This window comes from Polypterus senegalus, chromosome 16, assembly GCF_016835505.1.
Source record: "Polypterus senegalus isolate Bchr_013 chromosome 16, ASM1683550v1, whole genome shotgun sequence".
NCBI lineage: Eukaryota > Metazoa > Chordata > Cladistia > Polypteriformes > Polypteridae > Polypterus > Polypterus senegalus.
The window spans coordinates 10,109,550-10,132,300 of record NC_053169.1 but is presented as its reverse complement, the minus strand read 5'-3'; the positions used below and the strand labels follow the sequence as shown (position 1 = coordinate 10,132,300).

Sequence of the window (22,751 nt, the reverse complement as noted above, 5' to 3'; positions counted from 1 at the left end):
GACAACGCCACGTACAGTCATAAGAAAAAGTATGGGATCCCCTCTTAATTCTTTGGATTTTTGTTTCTCATTGGCTGAACTTCCTTTTAATATCTGACATGCCTTATGGACACAGTAGGATTTCAACAGTGACATTAAGTTTATTAGATTAACAGAAAATATGCATCATAACAAAATTAGACAGTTACATAAATGTGGGCACCCCAACAGAGATATGACATCAATACTTAGCTGAGCCTCCTTTTGCTCCTTTGAGCCTCCAGACGCTGTCCTCCTATAGCCTGTGATGAGTGTCTGGATTCTGGATGGAGGTATTTCTGACCATTCTTCATACAAAATCTCTCCAGTTCAGTTACATTTGATGGTCCGTCTGCTTCAAATCATCCCATAGATTGTTGATGATATTCAAGTCAGGGGACTGTGACGGCCATTCCAGAACATTGTACTTCTCCCTCTGCATGAATGCCTTTGTAGATTTCCAACTGTGTTTTGGGTCATTGTCTTGTTGGAATATCCAACCCCTGCGTAACTTCAACTTTGTGACTGATGCTTGAACATTATCCTGAAGAATTTGTTGATATTGAGTTGAATTCATCCGACCCTCGGCTTTAACAAGGGCCCCAGTCCCTGAACTTGCCACACAGCCCCACAGCATGATGGGACCTCCACCAAATTTGACAGGAGGTAGCAGGTATTTTTCTTGGAATGCGGTGTTCTTCTTCTGCCATGCAAAGTGCTTTTTGTTAGGATCAAATATCTCCATTTTTGTCTCACCAGTCCAAAGCACTTTGTTCCAAAATGAATCTGGTTTGTCTAAATGAGCATTTGATACAACAAGCGACTCTGTTTGTGGCGTGAGTGCAGAAAGGGCTTCTTTCTCATCACCCTGCCATCTGATGTTCTTTGTGCAAACTGTGCTGAATTGTAGAGCGATGTACAGATACACCATCTGCAGCGAGATGTTCTTGCAGGTCTTTGGAGGTGATCTTCAGTTGTCTGTAACCATTCTCACAATCCTGCTCATATGCCGCTCCTGTATTTTTCTTGGCTTGCCAGACCTGTTGGTTTAACAGCAACTGTGCCTGTGGCCTTCCATTTCCTGATCCCATACCTTACAGTTGAAACTGACAGTTTAAACCTCTGAGATCAATTTGTGTAGCCTTCCACTAAACCACGAGACTCAACAATCTTTGTTTTCAGATCTTTGGAGAGTTGCTTTGAGGATCCCATGCTGTCTGTCACTCTTCAGAGGAGAGTCAAAGGGAAGGAAGCACAACTTGTAATTGACCACCTTAAATACCTTTGACCACTCATGATTGGACACTCCTGTCTATGAAGTTCAAGGCTTGACGAGCTCATCATACCAAGTGATCAGCACTGAGCAGTGACAGGCATTCAAATCAGCACAATGACAAGGGGACCCACATTTGTGCACAGCCAGTTTTTCACATTTGATTTAATTTCTTACAACTAAATACTGCGTCACTAAAAATCTTCGTTCGGAAAACACCGCAGTGCTCAGATGTTCCTAGGAAATGAAAGACATACCACTGCTATCTTTTGTGTTGAAAGGAGAGTCAGTTATTATGCAGGATGAGAGGGGGTCCCAAACTTTTTCATATGACTGTATAACTGCCCGTTAGTGAATTTTGTTTCTTTCTGTCTAATAAATAAGCTGACTTTTTCTAATGTTTGTCCCTGTGATTTGTTAATTGTCTTTGTAAAAGTTATTAACTGTTAACGTTTTAATACGAATGGCATATCAATATCTCCTTTGGTGTCTCATGTTATCCCTGAAGATGTACTACGTTACCTTTCTTGTCACCTGTTAAAATTTTACACGTTAGAATTGTTGAACCGATTTTGAATACAACTAATCTTGTCCTATCGCATAGCCCATCACTCCGACATAAATTACGCAATAACATTACGATACATTCTTCTTTCTACAGTAATTCGTGTGGTGGAAGACTGAACGGTGTTAATGGTGGTAGATATTCTACTTGATATTGTAAGTTGATGTTTTCAGCTTCCACACCATCACCACCAACTGTTTCAGTCTACTGATACACATTTAATACATTCGCCGTCTAACCAATCGACAAGTTTCTCGTTAATTCGTTTGACTTCATTGTTTCTCGGTGCTAGGATTGCCCGTGTACTCATTTCTTCTGTTGATAACCCTTCGTGATGAAATTCTTCAATAAGATTTGGACATAGTAAGTCTTCTTTTATTGGGAACTTAAAGTGAGGGAAAACTTAAAAATGTATAAGAGCTGAGAGTGCAGGAAGTGTGTTTGACAAAAGCATTCACATGAATGAGAGGTGAGAGGACTGCGGGCGTGTGCTGTGAACCAGAAATGGTGGAGAGGAGGGCGGGTCTTGAAAAACTCTTTTGGCGATAGTCTCGTCTCGTCTCAAGATTTTCTTTTATAATAGAGAGATTAATCTCCGACGTATTTACTGGATCAAAAACTCCAAATACCATCGCCTTGAAATTCCTTTGGAGACTCGCTGCTTTACAGGCGGCTCTCACCTTTCTTCTACGTAAGGAAGTCCGACAGCCTGGTCTCTGTGCTGCTCTTCCCTACTGGCCTGTCCTTTGGGTCAGCCTTGTTGTTTCCTGGCTAAGGCTTGCATTTCTACTTTAATAATAATAATAATAATAATAATTCTTTATGTTTATATAGCACTTTTCTTGCTACTTAAGGAGCTTTACATCATAAGTGGGGAGTCACTTAATCCACCATTAATGTGCAGCATCCACCATTTTTGCGCCAGTATGCTCGCCACGCTTTAGCTGTTAGGTGGTGAAGAGGTAAGAAGGCCAATTAGAGACAGGGGATGTTTAGGGGGCCAGAATGAGTAGGCTGTGGTGGGCCATTTAGCCAGGCCCAGCCAGTACCCACATGGGAGACCGTATTAAAGAAGCTTGGGTTACTACTGGAACAGGCATTGGTGAGACCAGCAGGGGGGCTTCCCCCATGGTCTGTGTCTGGACACTGTGCTCTAAAACTGGTGCCGTCCTTCAGATGAGACTTGAAACCAGGAGGCCCTGACTCTCTGTGGTCATTCAGAACCCTAGGCATCCGTTGTAATTTCAGCGTGTGTCATAATGTCCTGTCGAAATTGAGCACTACAGCCTAGTCTTTCTGGCCCCCTAACCACTTCACTATCTGCCAGCTAATGTGTGGTGAGCATACTGGGGCATAAATGGCTGCAGCATCCAGGTGGACACTACACATTAGTGGTGGTTGAAGTACCTTCCCTGCTCACTATGAAAAGTGAGAAAAAGTGCAATAGAAATGTAAATAATTAATATGATAATTAATGTAATAGGGGCGGCACGGTGGCGCAGTGGGTAGCGCTGCTACCTCGCAGTAAGGAGATCTGGGTTTGTTTCCCATGTCCTCCCTGTGTGGAGTTTGCATGTTCTCCCCGTATCTGTGTGGGTTTCCTCCCACAGTCCAAAGACATGCAGGTTAGGTGCACTGATGATCCTAAATTGGCCATGGTGTGTGTGTGTGTGTGTGTGTGTGTGCACTGCGGGGGGCTTGGGCCCTGCCTGGGGTTTGTTTCCTGCCTTGCACCCTGTGTTGGCTGGGATTGGCTCCAGCAGACCCCCGTGACCCTGTAGTTAGGATATAGTGGGTTGGATAATGGATGGATGGATTATTGTAAATAATTAATGTAATAATTATTATTATTAATACTATTATTAATACAGGGTTACCTGTGGAGAAAGATATATGGATAGATATGAATGGCATTATATTAGAGGCAGCACAAAGATGGATATTAAGATTATTGTGTCGATAAGTTGTGTGAGGGATGGCTGGCATCCTTACCCGGCCGGGAAGGATCAGGGGAGAGAACATGCAATTTGCATCTCCCTCACTAGATGGCAGCCCCCCTTTAGTTGCAATCCTAGGTGCCTCAGATTCCCACAGAGCATCATGGGACATGGAGCTCTTCAACTCATCCCTGTTGGGTTCCATGGGTAGCACCAGGGGGTACAGCAGGGGCTTTTGTTTTGCTTTTGGACCACGTGTACGGAGCACTGGAAGTACTTCTGGGTGGTAGATAAAAGAAGCTGCCTGCCTCAATTCCAGGAGCTCGAGTCGGGTGGGAGGTGGATGAAGATTGTGAGGAGGAGTGGAAGAGGCAGTCACCAGTGGTAGACATTGAAAGAAAACAGTTGTGCTAGTGCATTGCTTGTACTTGAGGTTGTGGTGGGAAACACTTGCTTAAAGAAGAGTTTCCCACAAGACTCTCTTGCCCTTTAACTTGAGGACGAACCTGCTTGTGTTGGGTGTGTGGGGAGCCTGAGTGCCCCATGGTGTCCACAATAGGTAAATATGAATGGCACAATATACAAGACAATATGAACATGAAGACTACTTTATAGATAGATGGGTAGATATGAATGGCACTATATAAGAGACAGCACAAAGATGGATGTTAAGACTATTGTGTCGATAAGTTGTGTGAGGGACAGCTGGCATCCTTACCCAAAGACCAGGGGAGAGAGCACATTATCTCCCTCACTAGATGGCAGCCCCCCTTGGTTGCAGCAGTGCCTCAGATTCCCACAAGGCATCATGGGTCATGAAGCTCTTCAACTCAGCCCTGTTTGGTTCCATGGGTACCACCAGGGGGTACTGCAGAGACTGGGGAGCCTTACTCCATGGGGTTTTTGTTTTGCCTTTGGACCGCATGTACAGAGCACTGGAAGTACTTCTGGGTGGTAGAGCTGCCTGCTTCAGTTCCAGGAGTCTGAGTCGGGTGGGAGGTGGATGAAGATTGTGTGGAGGAGTGGAGGAGGCAGTCACCAGTGGTAGAAACTGGAAACAAACAGTTGTGCTAGTGCATCGCTTATACTTATGGCTGAGGTGGAAAACACTTGCTTAAAGAAGAGTTTCCCATAAGACTCTTTTGCCCTTTAACTTGAGTCTGAACCTATTTGTGTTGGGTGTGTGGGGAGCCTGAGTGCCCCATGGTGTCCACAATAGGTAGATGTAAATGGGACAATATACAGGACAACACAAACATGAAGACTAGATAGATGGGTAGATATGAATGGCACTACATACGAGATGCCACATTAGGTCTGGCTGTCTAGGGCGTCACTGGTGACTGACTGTAAGTGTTTTCAGGTGCAGTTCAGCTGAAGCTCTGCTGAGTGTTTTAAGTAATTCACGGGTAACAAAAAGAGGAATGAAAAGCAAGCGTTAAGTAAAAGCCAAGAGTACACGTTGCCATGCTGTGCACGTTTATCGTGCAGCCGGCTGCTGTTTACCAAAATAATAGTTTTGATTCCAGACAACGGAGTCGATGGAGTTCTGCATGTGACTGCATGAGGCCTGCTAATTTAAATGTAATTATCTAATGTGAGGAGCAGCTTCTTCCTTTTATTATCACAAAACCTGATTAAGTGGTACCAAAGACATACCGCACCCGGCAATTATTACTCCTAATTAATTAATCTCCACCGCAGTGACAGCACTCTCGGCTAATTTACTCATATTGCTACGTCCCCACACTCCTGCATTATTCAAGCCGTGCAGTCCAGACCGCCAAAAGGCCACCCATATTTTAGACTGACACCATTTCTGGTACCCCAGGGACGTCTCTATGGACTTCAGAAGGGACGGACACCTGAATGCGCCTGATATGTGATTGACAGACGTACCATTTGGAGTAATCAAAGCAACAAGTCAAGCCGTTCTTGAGCCTCCACGATGTGGTAGCGAAAAGCACAACAGTCGGTGGTCTTAAACCGGATGGGACCAATCGGCTGAAGCTTTTCATTCCATGGGTATTAAAAGTTAAAAGAAAATTCATGGACACGTCCATCTCCAGGGCAGCAAATGAACAGAAAAAAATGCAATCTGCAGTTCAAGAATTAAAAATCCATTAGTATCACGAGTGAAATACAAGTGACTACACAATGTCTACTGGGCAGCACAGTGGTAGCGCTGTGTGTGCTTGGTGTGTGTGTGTATGCCCTGCGGTGGGCTGGCACCCTGCTCGGGATTTGTTCCTGCCTTGCGCCCTGTGCTGGCTTTGATTGGCTCCAGCAGACCCCTGTGACCCTGTAGTTAGGATATAGCGGGTTGGACACTGACTGACTGACTGACTGACTTTAAACTCTGCTCAGTAAAGAATAGAGCGCCGTCAGAAACGGTTTGGACTTCACACCCAGCAGGCCAATGCTGTGTGACCCCCGAGCAGGTCACTCCACCTGCCTGTCCTCCAACCGGAGAAACAAAAGACTTGTAGCTAATGTAGATAAAGGCATCACTTTAGAGCAGGGCCTTTCAATTATAAACTCAGCTGGGCCTGGTTTTCAAACCAAGAAGTTTAGTTGGGTCAGACATTTTCAGAGGCTGCTAAGCAGCAGGTAAAGTACAATTTAAACCAACACAAACAACAGCAACATTTATTTCCATGCAATCTGCAGTTTAAGAATTAAGAATCCATTAGTATCACGAGTGAAATACAAGTGACTACACAATGCCTACTAGAGAAGCGAATGTGTAGGACAACTGGAATGTCTACGGACTATATCAGTAATAAAATATCCATTTTAAACTCTGCGTCAGAAAGGACTCCATGTGGCATAGCGGTTTGGACTTCAAACCCTAAAGGTGTGGATTCAGATCCTGCTGCCAATGCTGTGTGACCCCCTCAAATGTAGATAAAGGCGTCACTTTAGAGCCGGGCCGTTCAATTACAAATTCAGCTGGGCCTGGTTTTCAAACCAAGAAGACAGACAGATAGATAGATAGATAGATAGATAGATAGATAGTGTAGTAGGCAGGATTAGATAGATAGATAGATAGATAGATATGAAAGGCACTATATAATATGATAGATAGATAGATGGTGTAGTAGGCAGGATTAGACAGATAGATAGATAGATAGATAGATAGATAGATAGATAGATAGATAGATAGATAGATATGAAAGGCACTATATAATATGATAGATAGATAGATAGATAGATAGATAGATAGATAGATAGATAGATAGATAGATAGATAGATACTTTATTAATCCTAACAGGAAATTCCCATACTCCAGCAGCAGCATACTGATATAAAACAATATTAAATTAAAGAGTGATAACAATGCAGGTATAACAGACAATAACTTTGTATAATGTTAACGTTTACCCCCCCGGGTGGAATTGAAGAGTCGCATAGTGTGGGGTCTCCTCAGTCTGTCAGTGGAGCAGGATGGTGACAGCAGTCTGTCGCTGAAGCTGCTCCTCTGTATGGAGATGATCCTGTTCAGTGGATGCCGTGGATTCTCCATGACTGACAGGAGTCTGCTCAGCGCCCGTCTCTCTGCCATGGATGTCAAACTGTCCAGCTCCGTGCCTACAATAGAGTGCCTTCCTCACCAGTTTGTTCAGGTGTGAGGTGTCCCTCTTCTTTATGCTGCCTCCCCAGCACACCACTGCGTAGAAGAGGGCGCTCGCCACAACCGTCTGATAGAACATCTGCAGAATCTTATTGTCTGCTGTCCAGGTCCTTCTGTGATGATATAACGGATTCCAAAAGATCTGCCAATCCACCTATCTTGGTATCATCTGCAAACTTCACCAGCTTGTTACTTATATTCCTTTCTAAATCATTTCCATATATTAAAAATATCAGCAGCCCCCACACTGCCCCCTGCTGGTCACCACGTTTAAAATCAGCCAATTCTGATGAGGTTCCTCTCACCATCACCCTCTGATTCCCGTATCTGTGCCAATTCTGCACCCAACTATAAACATCACCCTGAACCCAACACTTCCTTTAGTTTGATGGCCAACCTTTCATGTGCCAACTTATAAGCTTGGATCAGAAGTGCCACCTCCTTCAGTGGCAGTCGAGCTTTTATGGCCTGGGGACCGAAAGGGGCAGAGTCACTCAGTTGTCCTCATTGGGCGGTTTCTCTACACTTGCAGAGGAAGAAGAAGACAAGACAGCAGCCCCAGACGGTATCACACACCTTGGAGGTTTGACCCTCTGACGCCCACACGTGACAAGTTTATTAAGAGTAAAAATGTAGCCAGGCAAACAGCTAAATTAAAGAAAACAACTGGGATACCATCATAGAAGGGACACCAAAAAGTGAAAAGATGTCACGTCTTGCGAGACGTTAGCCACCAAGGGCCCAAAACAAGAACAAATTAAAAGAAGTGAAGTCTTCATGGTGAGGGAAGTACGTAGAAAGATACGCAGAGTGGGCAAATAAAATAAAAGGATGCCAGGCTGCTTAAAGGGATTAGGCGGAAGGCCCTTGCCCTCATTATTTTCCCAGCACCACTTGCGTTAATCTTCCATATCTATTTGCTTAGTCCCCGAGATCTAATCAGTCATCCCAGCCCGCAGGATCTCGGGGTTGAAGATCACGTAACTCACGTTTTGATTGCAATTAAGGACACACGGCGTGATGGAAGTGCTCTAATAAAAATAGCTATTCAAATGAAGTGACATGATTATGGATGCCGGTGTAATATCAAACATGCCCCGCCTGGCCTGATTGCCCCCCGTAAAAGTGAATTAAAGTGTCGGCACTTAGCAGTGCAAATAGCCAATGTGACATTTGGGCCGGTGACGTCGGAATAGCAAACAGCCTTTCGACAATCACTGTCTGCTGCGAGCTGATTACAAAAGAGAGGCGCCAGTCATCCTGAAAGCACCGACAACTGATAGTAATTTCAGGTCACTCACAGCTGTTTCCCTGTCAAAAGATGGTTTTTTATTAGTAATCAAAAGTAGGCTTCTAATGTGAAAAGTTCTTCTTCCTAAGTCCTTGTGTTTTAAGTTGATGCCGAGTTGTCCATTAAACCGAAAGGATGGGTGATAATCAGCAAGGGACATACTCAGAAAGAAATGCCGTAGTGTCTCTCCAGTAATGAGTACTTAATGGCTTGTGACAGTCGCAGAGGCACAAGTCATTTGAGAAGAACCAGAGCCCATAGAAAGCTGGGACCACCACCATGGCCACTCCATCTCTGGCGATTCTTAGGAACTCTAGGAGCCCCAGGACCCTCCAACAGTCCCGACGTGATAAAATTACCGGCAGCCTCACAACCTGCAGTTCAGATGAGATCAACCAGGAAAAGCTTGGGTTGATGCTGGAAGAGTTGCTGGTGAGGCCAGCAGGGGGCACTGCGTGTGAATCCGATTGCCCCAGTGCAGTGACGGGGACACTGTGCTGTAAACATGGTGTCGTCCTTCAGATGAGATATATAAAATTGAGGTCTTGACTTCCTGTGGTCGGTCATTATAGATCCTTTATAAAGAGTAGGGGGTATCCCGATGCCCACCATGGCTTGGTCATTCTGGACCCCTTATCTCAACCGCTGTCCCCACATGACTCTCTATCTCTGTCACCCGTTCAGCAGCTACAGTGCGGTGAGCGTACTGACACAAAATGGCTGCCATCACATCAGGCAGTGAGCTGCCCACTCACTGTGTAAAGTGCTTTGAGTAGTGAGAAAGGCGCTATATAAATGGAAAGAAGTATTTCTACTATTCAAATTTATTACGATTATTTTAGCAAAAAAGCTAACTTGATAAGATCAACGGGAAGAATTGAATAAACACTTCCTTAATTTTGATTTTTTTGAAAAATGCTACAGCATTTGTATAGAAGATAAAAAAAACAGTAATAATAGAATAAAGTCAGTCAGTCATTGTTCAACCCGCTATATCCTAACACAGGGTCATGGGGGGGCAAAGGGCACAAGGCAGGAACAAACCCTGGGCAGGGCACGTTGGCATCAGGATCTGAAACCACACCTGCTGGGTCTGAAGTCCAACCCGCTACGCCACATGGAATCCTTTTCTTTTCTGAGCTGAATTTAAGGTGGTTATTTTATTATTAATATTGTCCATAGACGTTCCAGTTGTCCTACACATTCACTTCCCTAGTAGGCATTAACTCCTGCAGGATCCAGCACGCTTGGCTACCCATAATGCATCTGTTAATGACTACCTTGTAACCAGCAGGAGCTTTACAAAGAGTGCGTTACACTGCAGTATGTGGCTACTAATAAGCGCTTTATACTTAAAGAACTGGTAATCACAGACTCACTGAAGTCCCACCGACAGGAGTGCAGCCCACCAGTGTGCTCTTCTGCCGCTGCAGCCCATCCTGTTTAAGTTACGACGTTGTTGTTAGGCGTTCACAGACGCCGTTCTGCAAGCCATCATTCTACAGAGTGGTTAGCTTAGTATTTACGGCCTTTCTGGGGATTCTGTGCACGATCGCCACGCATGGACACACAAAGCAAAACACGACGACTGGCTGCTCGTCTCTGTGCTCCAGCTTGGCTGGCTTCCCTTTTCTCAAGTAATCCCAGTGGCTGCCTCGGCCACTCCACACCACCTCCTATCTCCATTCAGGGTACCCCCTCTGCATGACGCCGTCTGTCCCCAGGTAGGAGTCAGCATTAGAGCTGAAATCATTAAGAGTCGCAGAAAGAGACACAAGATGTGTAATTAGTCAGTCAGTCATTGTCCATCCCGCTATCTCCTAACACAGGGTCACAGGGGTCTGCTGGAGCCAATCCCAGGCAGGGCGCCAGCCCACCGTAGGTCTCACACACACACACACACACACACACACCTAACCTGCATGTCACTCACAGTGGGACTATGGGAGAAAACCCACGCAGGGAGGACCCAGGAAGCAAACCCAGGTCTCCTTACTCTGAGGCAGCAGCGCTACCCACTGTGCCACCGTGCTGCCCTAATAGAATAAAGTACATTTTGAAATTCAAAATAATTGCAAATGTAATTGAAATGCAAATTAATGTAAAAAATGCAAATTGCAAATTACAATATTTGAAAACATAAAAAAGCGTACATAATTGAAATTAAACAAAACCAAATGGTTGTTAACAATATTACTGTAACTTTCAAAATGGCTGTCTGCGGGCTTTAGCAGCAACAAATGCAGCCACGATGTCCTCCAGGTCCAACGACCTTCAAACACAGTGCTCTGTTGAAATTTATGAATAATATAATAGGAAACGAATGTGGAACTGCAAGTCCAAAGGAGGAATGTTTGGGGGATGCCAATCCGGTGGTCCGCGTTTAATCAAAAGGCAAAACATGGAACAAATACACGGTGCAAAAATGGAATCAAAAGCTTCCAGAACTGAAAAGCTGCAGTTAGGCTTGGGATGCCTCGTTTCAGACACCAGGTTGGAGCTTCGTCCTGCGGTCCGCTCTTTGTACGGAGTGACACCTCCGTCCATTGGATACGGTATGTAGCTGGGGGACCAGGAGGGGCGGAGTTCTCAAGACTCACTTCTCAAGACTGTGGAGGGAGCAGAAGAAGGCATAGTTAGTGCCAGCGCCCCACCCTCTCAACCCAAGGTGGTAGTAGATACCTCTGATGAGCCCGGTGAGTGACGTGCATGCTTTAAATTAAAAAGTAAAGACAATTTGAAAATGATGTAGTTACTGCCATGGATAGAAGCTGATGCAATCCAACACATTCGCAATGGCTTATGGGTAGTTTGAACATTCCCAACACAGCACTCTGCCGTTAGTCTTGTTGAAGCCAAGTTCAAATGAACATGGACGGGATTGCTCCATTCTTGATAAACACACCATAGTGCGTGTCCTTCGAGTGAAAGCTGTCGAAATTCATCAAAGGATGTTGGCTTTAAACTTTTGGGGTAGCCATCTTGTGCAAATTTTAAGGTAACCACCCAAGTCATCCTGCACTACAGCCTGTGAAGATCCACAGAGGATATTCAAATATGCAGCAACAGCAGACAACGTAATCCGTCGGTCATGTCAGATAAAGGCGTTCACCATGTTGATGTGGGATTGTGTCGGCTTGTCGTCGATGGTCGACCAGATCAATCTTCACCAGGAGAAATCCAGATAGGGGAAATGGAAAAAAATCAGGACTGTGTCACCTCTAGCTACTGTGTGAATGGAGCCGTAAACGCCCTGCGCTTCTTCAGACAAGGCCTTTGTAGCAGTGCTACTATTAGTTAAAACTACATCTCCCAGCAGTCCCTGCAGGGGCTGTTGGAGTCAGAGGTGGTCAGAGGGGCTTAAAAGGAGGGCAGGTGTTGTTGTATTTTGTGTTCCGTTTACCTGTCGGACTGCCTTCTGTTGGTTAGGCCATGTTTAGTCTTTGTGTCCTGGATTGTGTTGTTGTTGGAGTCTGGATCGTGCTGAGGACTCATAGTGGATTCATTGGCTTCCCCGCAAGAAAAGGAGCGCTGCTGAACCATCCATCCGTCTTCACCCTTACAGTGTCTACCGGTAGGACTGTTTTTTCATTCCCTTTCAGCGTGCAGATCTCTGGACTTACTCTCGTCATCTTTCATTGCATCCGGTGTTGTTTTCCATGGACTTTGCTGTGTGGAGTTGTTTGTGTTTATATGTTTAATGTAATATCGCCATAGGGGTACAGGGGTGGTATTATTGTTTTCATTTATATTATTTCATTTCATTATGTTCTGTTTGTGAGTGTGTGCGGGTCGGGCCAAGGCTGGGAGCGTCCCTGGGATGTCCTCTACACAAATAAATAAATCCCCGTCGTCATATTGATGATGTGAATCTTAGCGGCACCGGACCGCTACACCTTTGTTAGGTTAACAAGATCATCCATATGTGTGAAACTGACAAAAGTGGGAACTTTAATTCACAAATCTATTGCAAGTTTTCCAGTGAGAGCTCCCCATCGCCGGTGTTGTGGCAGGACCCACTAATTTGTATGTGTAGTTTTGCCAGATTTGGAGCTTTGACATGTGAGGATTCTGTAGTTATATTTTTTGGCAACAATAGCCCTAAACATTTTTTTGTAATAACCAAGAGAAAGAGGTGTCATTGAGGTCAAAATAAAGAAGATAAAGAACCAGACTATTATCAAACCCAAAGTCAGAGACCAAATCAAAGTCAAAAAAAGTGCAGACGCTTGTCAAACACTACATTTTCTGAAAGCGAAATGGGATTTTGAATCCGTAACCTTGGACAAGGAAGTGATCCCAAGGATAACTAGCTAAATCTATTGTGTCGTTAGCCAAATTTAACAACCCCTGAGGGGCACACTCCTGATGATACGTGTGCAGCCCTAACGATTTAAAGACACAATGGTGGCGATCGTGAATAACTCGAGATGGCAGCGAATTGTTTTAACAAAAACAAAGAACTAACGCTGGAATCAAATTCTAGGACGTGAGGAAATCCCCATTTTGAGTGATACATCTTTAAACTAGTTAGTAAAAACATGCAAAAGATGAAACGAACGATTCAACACTAGCATTTCTACAGCTGATATTCAGAAGGTTCTTTTTGTTACCTTCTTGGTTTTTTGTTTACATGACACCTGGTTAGTTGATCACATGATGGTATCCATCACACCGTTCACATCACAAGAAGAGACGATATAAATACGCACTGCCGGATCTCCTCAGTTATTCAAAATCGCCCTCTCCTCTCTCTTACCAATTTCTATTTCTTGCTCTCCTATTCCTCTATTTCCTTTAAGATTTCTCTTCCTTTTCCTACTCTGTTCATCATTGGCACACTACCCCATTAACCATGGTAGCAGCTAAACTCCTTTTAGCTTCCCAATGGAAGAACGCTGAATTTGTTACATTCTCCAGATAGAAGTCCTCCTTTTATGATCTCGTTATTTTGGACATGTCAGCCGCAAGAATCAACGGGGTATCTCCTCGCACCATCAAAAAACGGGAAGACGGTAGCCTTACGATAAAGTCTTGGTTGTCATTCAAGACACGAGTTAACCCGACTCAAATCTGGAAACCTTCTTGGTTTAACCGGGCGTGTGGGCCGCTAGGACCTGTCAGTGACCGTGACCTGCGTATTTCATAAACTTGAACTCCAGCGGCTGTGGGGCGTCTGTTGGTGAAGAAAGATTCACAGATCTTGACTTTGCTGATGATGCTGTGATCTTCGCAGAGTCAATGGAGGCTCTGATTGGGGCGCTCGAGAGACTGAGTGAGGAGTCTGAGTGCCTGGGCTTGCGAGAGTCCTGATAAAAACCAAACATCCAGGCCTTTAATGACCTCTTGGGCACGGCCATCAGCAGTGTGTCTGTCTGTGGAGAGAGTGTCGACCTCGTCGAGAGGTTTACTTACCTCGGCAGTGACATTCATGTGACTCTGGTGACTCTACCTGTGAAGTCAGTACACGTATTGGGAGAGCATGGGGGGGTCATGAGGTCGCTGGAAAGTGGTGTGTGGTGCTCCCGATATTTGCAAAAGGATGAAGGTCCAGGTGTTTAGTGTCCTGGTGCTTCCTGTCTTGCTATATGGTTGCAATATATGGATGCTATCCAGTGACCTGAGATGAAGACTGGACTCCTTCAGTACTGTGTGTGTCTCTCCAGAAAATCCTTGGGTACTGCTGGTTTGACTTTGTGTTGCTCATGGAGTCTCGAATGAGGCACATGACCTGCATTGTGAGGGAGCGTCAGTTACGGCACTACGGCCATGTGGCGCAATTCTCCGAGGGTGATCAGGCTCGTAAGATCCTCATCGTTGAGGACCCGAGTGGCTGGACCAGGCCAAGGGGTCGCCCACATAACACCGGGCTGCAGCAGATAGAGGGTCATTTCCGGGGGGTGGGACTGGACCGCGTGTCTGCCTGGGGGGTTGCAAACTGGGATCCCGAGTTGTTTCGCTGTGTAGTGGGTGCTGTACCAGTGCAGGCTCCCCAACTTGATTTGAACTCTTTTCACTTCCTTTGTTTTTTAATTAAGCTGGTTGGGTTGTGTGGGTTGGTTAGGGTAGGATAGGTTGGGGTGGGCTGGGCTCCAAATTTATATATGACATTTTTTTTCTTTTTTCCATTATTTCTTTTTTTGTCCTAATTTTAAAACCTAATATAAAATTGATCGCAAGTAAAAATGAACTGATTCAGAATCACTGGGATTTGTCTTCTGGTTACAATCACTTCTCTGCATTTGACTTTCCTTTTCATCTTGACCCCCTTGGGTTCCTGTTTTCATGGTTTGCTTTGACTTCCGTGGTTTTCTGACCTTTGATGGTCCTGACCTCAGCTGTTTGTGCCGTAATCATCATATTGTATTCACAATAATCCTCAAGCAACATCACCTGTCCATAACACGCAACCCATCTTCTTCTTCTTCTTTCGGCAGCTCCCGTTAGGGGCTGCCACAGCAGATCATCTTCTTCCATATCTTCTTGTCCTCTACATCTTGCTCTGTCACCCTCATCACCTGCATGTCCTCTCTCACCACATTCATAAACCTTCTCTTAGGCCTTCCTCTTCTCCTCTTCCCTGTCAGCTCTATCCTTAGCATCCTTCTCCCAATATACCCAGCATCTCTCCTCTGCACATGTCCAAACCAACACAATCTCGCCTCTCTGACTTTGTCTCCCAACTGTCCAATTTGAGCTGACCCTCTAATGTCCTCATTTCTAATTCTGTCCATCCTCGTCACACCCAATGCAAATCTTAGCATCTTTAACTCTGCCACCTCCAGCTCAGTCTCCTATGCCACCAGCTCCTGCCAATGTAACATAGCTGGTCTCACTACCGTCCTGTAGACCTTCCCTTTCTCTCTTGCTGATATCCGTCTGTCACAAATCACTCCTGACACTCTTCTCCACCCACTCCACCCTGCCTGCACTCTCTTCTTCTCTTCTCTTCCACCATCCCTGTTACTCTGTACTGTTGATCCCAAGTTTTTAAACTCATCCACCTTCGCCAACTCTACTCCCTTCATCCTCACCATTTCTCTGAGCTCCCTCTCATTCACACACATGTATTCTGTCTTGATGGTCCTACTGACCTTCATTCCTCTCCTCTCTAGAGCAGATCTCCACCTCTCCAGGGTCTCCTCAACCTGCTCCCTACTATCGCTACAGATCACAATGTCATCAGCCAACATCACAGTCCAAGGGGACTCCTGTCCCATATTTAAACATTTCTGAAGTCAAAGTCCACTTGTTCTGGAGTTGGCTGAGGCCACCGGGGATGGGGTGGGATTGGTGGTCTGAGTCTTCTGGGCAGGCTAGGTGGAATACTGGCCTACTTTCAGCTCTATTTTGGAGGCCTCACACCTTCACCTTATCCAATTCAAAACTTTATCATTCCATGGTTTCCACCTCGCTTGTTGTTTCCGATACTTTGAAAAGTGGATCACCTCAAGAGTGTTTTTTTTTTTTTGTTTATAGGAGGAGGAGCTTAGGAAAAGTGGGGACTCCAAATATGGCCACCTGAGTAACGACCTTCATGTCTTAATTGAAGTGTTTGCCCCGCCTGGAGAAGCCTACTCTCGAATGAGCCACGCGTTGGATGAGATCAAAAAGTTCCTCGTTCCGGTAAGCATTCAATTTCTATACCTGGCTGATGACTACTGAAGATGTCCCGAGAGTGTTGGAAGAAAACTTTATAAAATAATATTGATGGTATTGCTAGCTTCTCTGGCATAAGTGGGTGGTCTGCTGTTGTGTGTCAAGTACAGACCAGGGATGCTTTAAAATATTCTGCATCAGATTTGAACCCAACGTTTTCAGAGTTCAGTCATATGAAAGGTAAAAGAATGAAGAGTCGGATATCTGTTATAAGGGGTAAGTAGGGGGGGGACACTTGTCTGAGATTAGGGTTAGGGTTACGCCCCCTACAGGACACAATAGATACAATGACATTTGTTTCTATCACACATTTTAATACACAGGCTGAAGCTTTAAAGCACGTCAAAGAAGCAGTCATATGCAAAGAAAAAAAAACATGAAGTTTAGATAAGAATAATTAGGAATAAAAAGATTACAAAAGATAAACAAATAATACACACTTACACCTGTGATATAAAAAATATAAAGATATAAAATTAAGAGAAGTAGGGTCCTTAGAAAGTGGTGGCTCTGAGGCTAGGGATCTGCACTCGCAATCTGAAGGTTGCCGGTTCGAATCCCGTAAATGCCAAATGGGACTCTGCTCTGTTGGGCTCTTGAGCAAGACGCGTAACCTGCCATTGCTGAGCGCTTTGAGTAGCGAGAAAAGCACTATATGAATACAAAGAATTTAAATCTAGAATTGTTTCTTTAAGATTATAAATGACAGTTCAATGATAAGGTCGAAAAAAAACAATAGTTAAGATGAAGAAAATTAAAAAAAAACTAAAACCAATAGTTAAGCTGAAGAAAATTTAGAAAAAAATAGTTAAGATGATGGACGGCATGGTGGCGCAGTGGTAGCGCTGCTGCCTCACAGTTAGGAGACCCGGGTTTGCTTCCCGGGTCCTCCCTGCATGGAGTTTGCATGTCTCCCCGTGTCTGCGAGGGTTTCCTCCCACAATCCAAAGACATGCAGGTTAGGTGGATTGGCGATTCTAAATTGGCCTTGGTGTGTGTCCTGCAGTGGGTTGGCACCCTGCCCGGGATTGGTTCCTGCCCTGTGTTGGCTGGGATTGGCTCCAGCGGACCCCTGTGTTCGGATTCGGCGGGTTGGAAAATGGATGGATAGTTAAGATGAAGAAAATATAAAAAAAATAGTTAAGCTGAATAAAGTAAAAAAACAATAGTTAATCTGAAGAAAATTTTTAAAAAATAAAAACAATAGTTAAGCTGAAGAAAACTTAAAAAATATAAACATTGCACGGGTTCGAGGCCAAAAAACCACCCAGCCCCCATTGGGTATTCAGCCTAATATAAAATCAATCAACATTTATTTATATAGCACATATTCATACAAAACAAATGTAGCTCCAAGTGCTTTACAAAATGAATAGAAAAATAGAAGACACAATAAAAAAATAAACATAAGTCAACATTAATTAACATAGAATAAGAGTAAGGTCCGATGGCCAGGGTGGACAGAAAAAAACAAAAAAAACTCCAAAGGCTGGAGAAAAAAATAAAATCTGTAGGGGTTCCAGACCACGAGACCGCCCAGTCCCCTCTGGGCAATCTACCTAACATAAATGAAACAGTCCTCTTTGTATTTAGGGTTTTCATGGAAGGATTTGATGATGATGGTCACGTAGACTTCTGCCTTTTAATCCGTCCATCATTGTTGGAGCATCATGAAGCTTTGAGTAGGTGGTGGTGGCGCAGGCGCAAGTCAAACAATCCTCTTTGTATATTTAGGGTTTTCATGGAAGGACTTGATGATGATAAAAGTTCTTAAATTATTCTTTCTTTTTTGTTTTTTTGGCCATGGTGTTACAGGTTTTACATGGCAGGTCTGGGTATCCGCCGGCTTATGGTGATATACTGAAGGGGAAAAACAAGTGTCTGTGTTTTCAAGGAAATTGAGAGAATGTGTTTAAATTGCATGAGAAGCCAAGACGACACTTTTGCTGGCATTTTAGTGCTGCTTCAGTCTGCTGGCAGTCCGGCTGTGGGTTGACATAGAGGCCCACGTGGCTTCACACGCTGCCCGATTCCTTGCTAGCCACTCGTCGCCTCCCCTGCAGCTGATGTAAAAATTGAAAAAGAGTTACGAAGAGTTTAGTTAACCGCAGAAGATTAATGGGATCCTGTAAAAGGGATTGTAAATGTCAGCGTAGGTTTACAAAGAGAGGTATGAGCTTACCTACAATATGGAATCTGGAAGTGTCCGAGTTTGAGCCCCGTGCGTGCGACACGTGTGTGTGTGTGTGTGTGTGCCTAGCCTGGAAGTGCTTCCCAGGGGCACTAGATTAAGCACCCCCGGATTGGGAATGAAGGGGGAGAGAGCCTTGTACTTGTCCCAGGAGTCGGAGTCGGGAGCGGAGAAGGGCAAAGGGAAGGAGTAAAGGGAAAAGGGTTGGAAAAAAAAGGAAAGAAAGAGCTGTGCTGTATGTGGAACCATAGAGGCCTGTATGAAGGTATTGTCTAAATTAAAAGTACTTGATTGGAACTCGGACTGTTGTCGTAAAATTGTGTCGGGCTGCTAATAGAAGATCTAAGGTTTATATTAGGATGCAGTAAAATGTTAAATAGACTTTAAGGGGCATGTGCCCCTCCACATAAACTCCTGCAGGATCCAGCACGCTTGGCTACCCATAATGCATCTGTTAATGACTACCTTGTAACCAGCAGGAGCTTTACAAAGAGTGCGTTACACTGCAGTATGTGACTACTAATAAGCGCTTTATACTTAAAGAACTGGTAATCACAGACTCACTGAAGTCCCACCGACAGGAGTGCAGCCCACCAGTGTGCTCTTCTGCCGCTGCAGCCTATCCTGTTTAAGTTACGTCGTTGTTGTTATGCGTTCACAGACGCCGTTCTGCACGCCATCATTCTACAGAGTGGTTAGCTTAGTATTTGCGGCCTTTCTGGGGATTCTGTGCACGATCGCCACGCATGGACACACAAAGCATAACACGACGACTGGCTGCTCGTCTCTGTGCTCCAGCTTGGCTGGCTTCCCTTTTCTCAAGTAATCCCAGTGGCTGCCTCGGCCGCTCCACACCACCTCCTATCTCCATTCAGGGTCCCCCTCTGCATGACGCCGTCTGTCCCCAGGTAGGAGTCAGCATTAGAGCTGAAATCATTAAGAGTCGCAGAAAGAGACACAAGATGTGTAATTAGTCAGTCAGTCATTTTCCAGCCCGCTATATCCTAACACAGGGTCACGGGAGCCAATCCCAGCCAGCACAGAGCGCAAGGCAGGAAACAAACCCTGGGCAGGGCACACACACACACACCTGGAACAATTTAGGATCACCAATGCACCTAACCTGCATATCTTTGGACTGTGGGAGGAAACCCACACAGACACGTGGAGAACATGCAAACTCCATGCCGGTAGGACCCAGGAAGTGAACCCAGGTCTCCTAACTATGAGGCAGCAGCACTACCCACTGTGCCACCGTGCCACCCATGTAATGGTCTACTGGGGGGAAAAGATCATCCATCTATTATCCAACCCGCTATATCCTAACTACAGGCTCACAGGGGTCTGCTGGAGCCAATCCCAGGGCACAAGGCAGGAACAAACCCTGGGCAGGGCGCCAGCCCAACGCAGGGCACACACCAAGCACAATTTACAGTAGAATCGCCAATCCACCTAACCTGCATGTCTTTGGACTGTGGGAGGAAACCCACACAGACACGGGGAGAACATGCAAACTCCACGCAGGGAGGACCCGGGAAATGAACCCCAGTCTCCAAACTGGAAGGCAGCAGCGCTACCACTGCGCCACCCCATCAGATGTGTAATTAGAAAAAAAAATGAATTAATTAAATTAACAGCATATGAATAACTGATGACATGATTCCATTTTAATAAATGCAATTAAAGACACCCAAGTTTTTCTTCTTTTCCTCTCCTCTGCTGCCCACTGGCCTATCAAGCCTGGTGAGCACCAAGAAGCTTGGCAAAGGGGTCCACCATCCAGCAGCAGTGGTCGAGAACAATGATTTCTGTAGGGTTTGCTGCTCATTTGAAAAAGGGTCTCCCCAGATTGGCGAAGAGAGACAGAGAGGGTAGCATCGCTGCACTCGCCACACGACAAACCAACTCAGGATCCCAAGTTCAGCCATACAGCAGGTGACACCTCAGCACCACACTAGTTCAGATGGAATGGAGCCAGTGTGAGTTTTTTTATGATGGCTGGAGTGCCAATTTTGCCACCAACCCCTAAGTTTTTCCCTGCAGGTTGGAGGGCCTACTTGCAGATTAACGTCATACCCAGGACGGAGCAGTTGCAGGTTAACGGTCTTGCTCAAGGGCCTCACAGAGCCGAGTCCCTTTTTGGCATTTACAGGATTTGAACCAGCAGCCTTTCCGATTGCCAGTGTGGATCCTAAGCCTCAGCGCCACCACTCCGCCCATATTGGTGGGGATGAGATTGGTTCATGGCCTGCCAGTTGGTAGAGCAGAATCGGCAAGTGGACCTTAATGTTTGTGTGAAACCTACAGCTTGTAACGAGGCCTCACGTAAGAAGAGAAGAAGTTGGACAGAGAATGAGTTTGGCCCATTTTCTCCTTGATGTCCCCCTCTGCTCCACAGTTTTAAATGAAAAAGCAAGCAATTCAGGTATTGCGATTGAAGTAGACATTGCAGAACTTCATTTAAAGGGATCTGCAGACATCTCGGTCACACAACCACCCCCATTTCAGGGCACCGTAATATTTGGGACAATTGGCGTCCCAGGTGTTTGTGATTCCTCAGGTGGGTTTCAATGCTTCATAAGATACCTCGGCTTGCTTCTACCCTTTGAAGTCTGCAGTTGCCATTGTTCACCATGAGGACAAGAGCTGTGCCAGTGAAAGTCAAAGAAGACACCATGAGGATGAAAAACAAGAATCAAACCATTGGAGACATCGGTAAGACCTGAGGATGATTGAAATCAACTGTCTGGAATATCATGAAGAAGAAAAGAACATACTGGTGGGCTCAGTAATAGCAAAGGGACTGGTGGGCCTAGGAAGACCTCCACTGCTGATGACAGAAGAATCCTCACTATGGTCAAGCAAAAGCACTCAACGCCTGTCCGAGAGATCAGAGACAGTCTTTAGGGGTCCGACATGTGTGTGTGTGTGTGTGTCAGAGACGACTATCAGCAGAAGACGTCATGAACAGAAGCTCAGAGGAGACACTGCAAGATGTTAGCCACAAAAACAGGATGGCCATATTAAAGTTTGAGAAAAAAGGACTTAAAAGAGCCTGCAGAATTCTGGGAAAAGGTCTTGCGGACCAATGAGACAAACCTCATGAACTCTTATCTTCATAAGATACCTCGGGCTTGCTTCTACCCTTTGGAGTCTGTATTCGCCATTGTTCAACATGAGGACAATGAAATTCCAAGAAGCCATTAGGAACCTGAGAAACAAGAATGAAACCACTGGAGACATCAGGAAAACCCAAGGATGACCAAAATCAACTGTCTGGAACATCATGAAGAAGAAAAGAACACACTGGTGGGCTCAGTAATAGCAAAGGGACTGGTAGGCCAAGGAACGCCTCCACTACTGATTATAAACTATGGTCAAGAAAAAGCCCCAAAGGCCTGTGCGACAGATGATTTGTCAAAGACGCCCATCATGACCAGAAACACAGAGGACACACTGCAAGATGTAAACCACAAAAAACAGGATGGCCAGATCAGTGTTTGTGATAGAGGACTTCAAGGAGCCTGCAGAATTCTGGGAAAAGGTCTTGTGGACAAACGAGACAAAGATGAACCTGATAAGAGTGCTGGCAAAAGCAAAGTGTGGAGATGACAAGGAACTGCCTGAGATCCAAAGCAGACCACCTCATCTGTTAAACATGGTGGTGCTGGGGGTGTTATGGAGTGGCCATGTATGGCAGTCACAGGTACTGGCACACTTCTCTTCATTGATGAACTGCTGATGACAGTGGCACAATGAATTCTGAGGTGTTTGGAAACATCTGATCTTCTCAAGGTTCAGTAGGTGTCTCCAAACTCAGTGAACGGCACTTCATCCTACAACAAGATGATGAGCCAAGCAGACTGCTGAGGCAGTACAGGAGTTTATCAAAGCTATAAAATGGAAGATTCTAGAATGGCCCAGCCAGTCACCCAATTTCAATCCAACTCACGAGGCCTTCCATATGCTGAAGGGGACAAGCCCGCCAAAACAAGCAGGAACTGAAGATGGCTGCATGAGAGGCTTGGCAGAGCATCCCCATAGAAGACCCTCAGCACCTGATGATGTCTGTGGATCGCAGACGTCAAGCAGTCATTGCATGTGAGGGATACGCGACACAGAGCTGAACAGACCTGTCATTGCTGTGTCCCAAACACTGGGGGGTGCGGGGCTATGTAGTCA

At 45.3% G+C, this 22,751-nt stretch overlaps 1 protein-coding gene across 2 annotated transcripts in view; it reads left to right on the top strand.

Annotated features, from left to right (window-relative positions):
• Positions 1 to 22,751, top strand: part of khdrbs2 (KH domain containing, RNA binding, signal transduction associated 2) — a 344,899-nt gene that overhangs the window by 189,327 nt on the left and 132,821 nt on the right. For both annotated transcript variants that reach the window (XR_005630816.1, XM_039737811.1), the window contains exon 4: positions 16,199 to 16,345. Coding sequence is in view for 1 of the 2 variants with exons in the window: in XM_039737811.1 (XP_039593745.1) it covers positions 16,199 to 16,345 (147 nt within the window). In the remaining variant the exon portion in view is untranslated. The remainder of the gene's footprint in view (positions 1 to 16,198; positions 16,346 to 22,751) is intronic.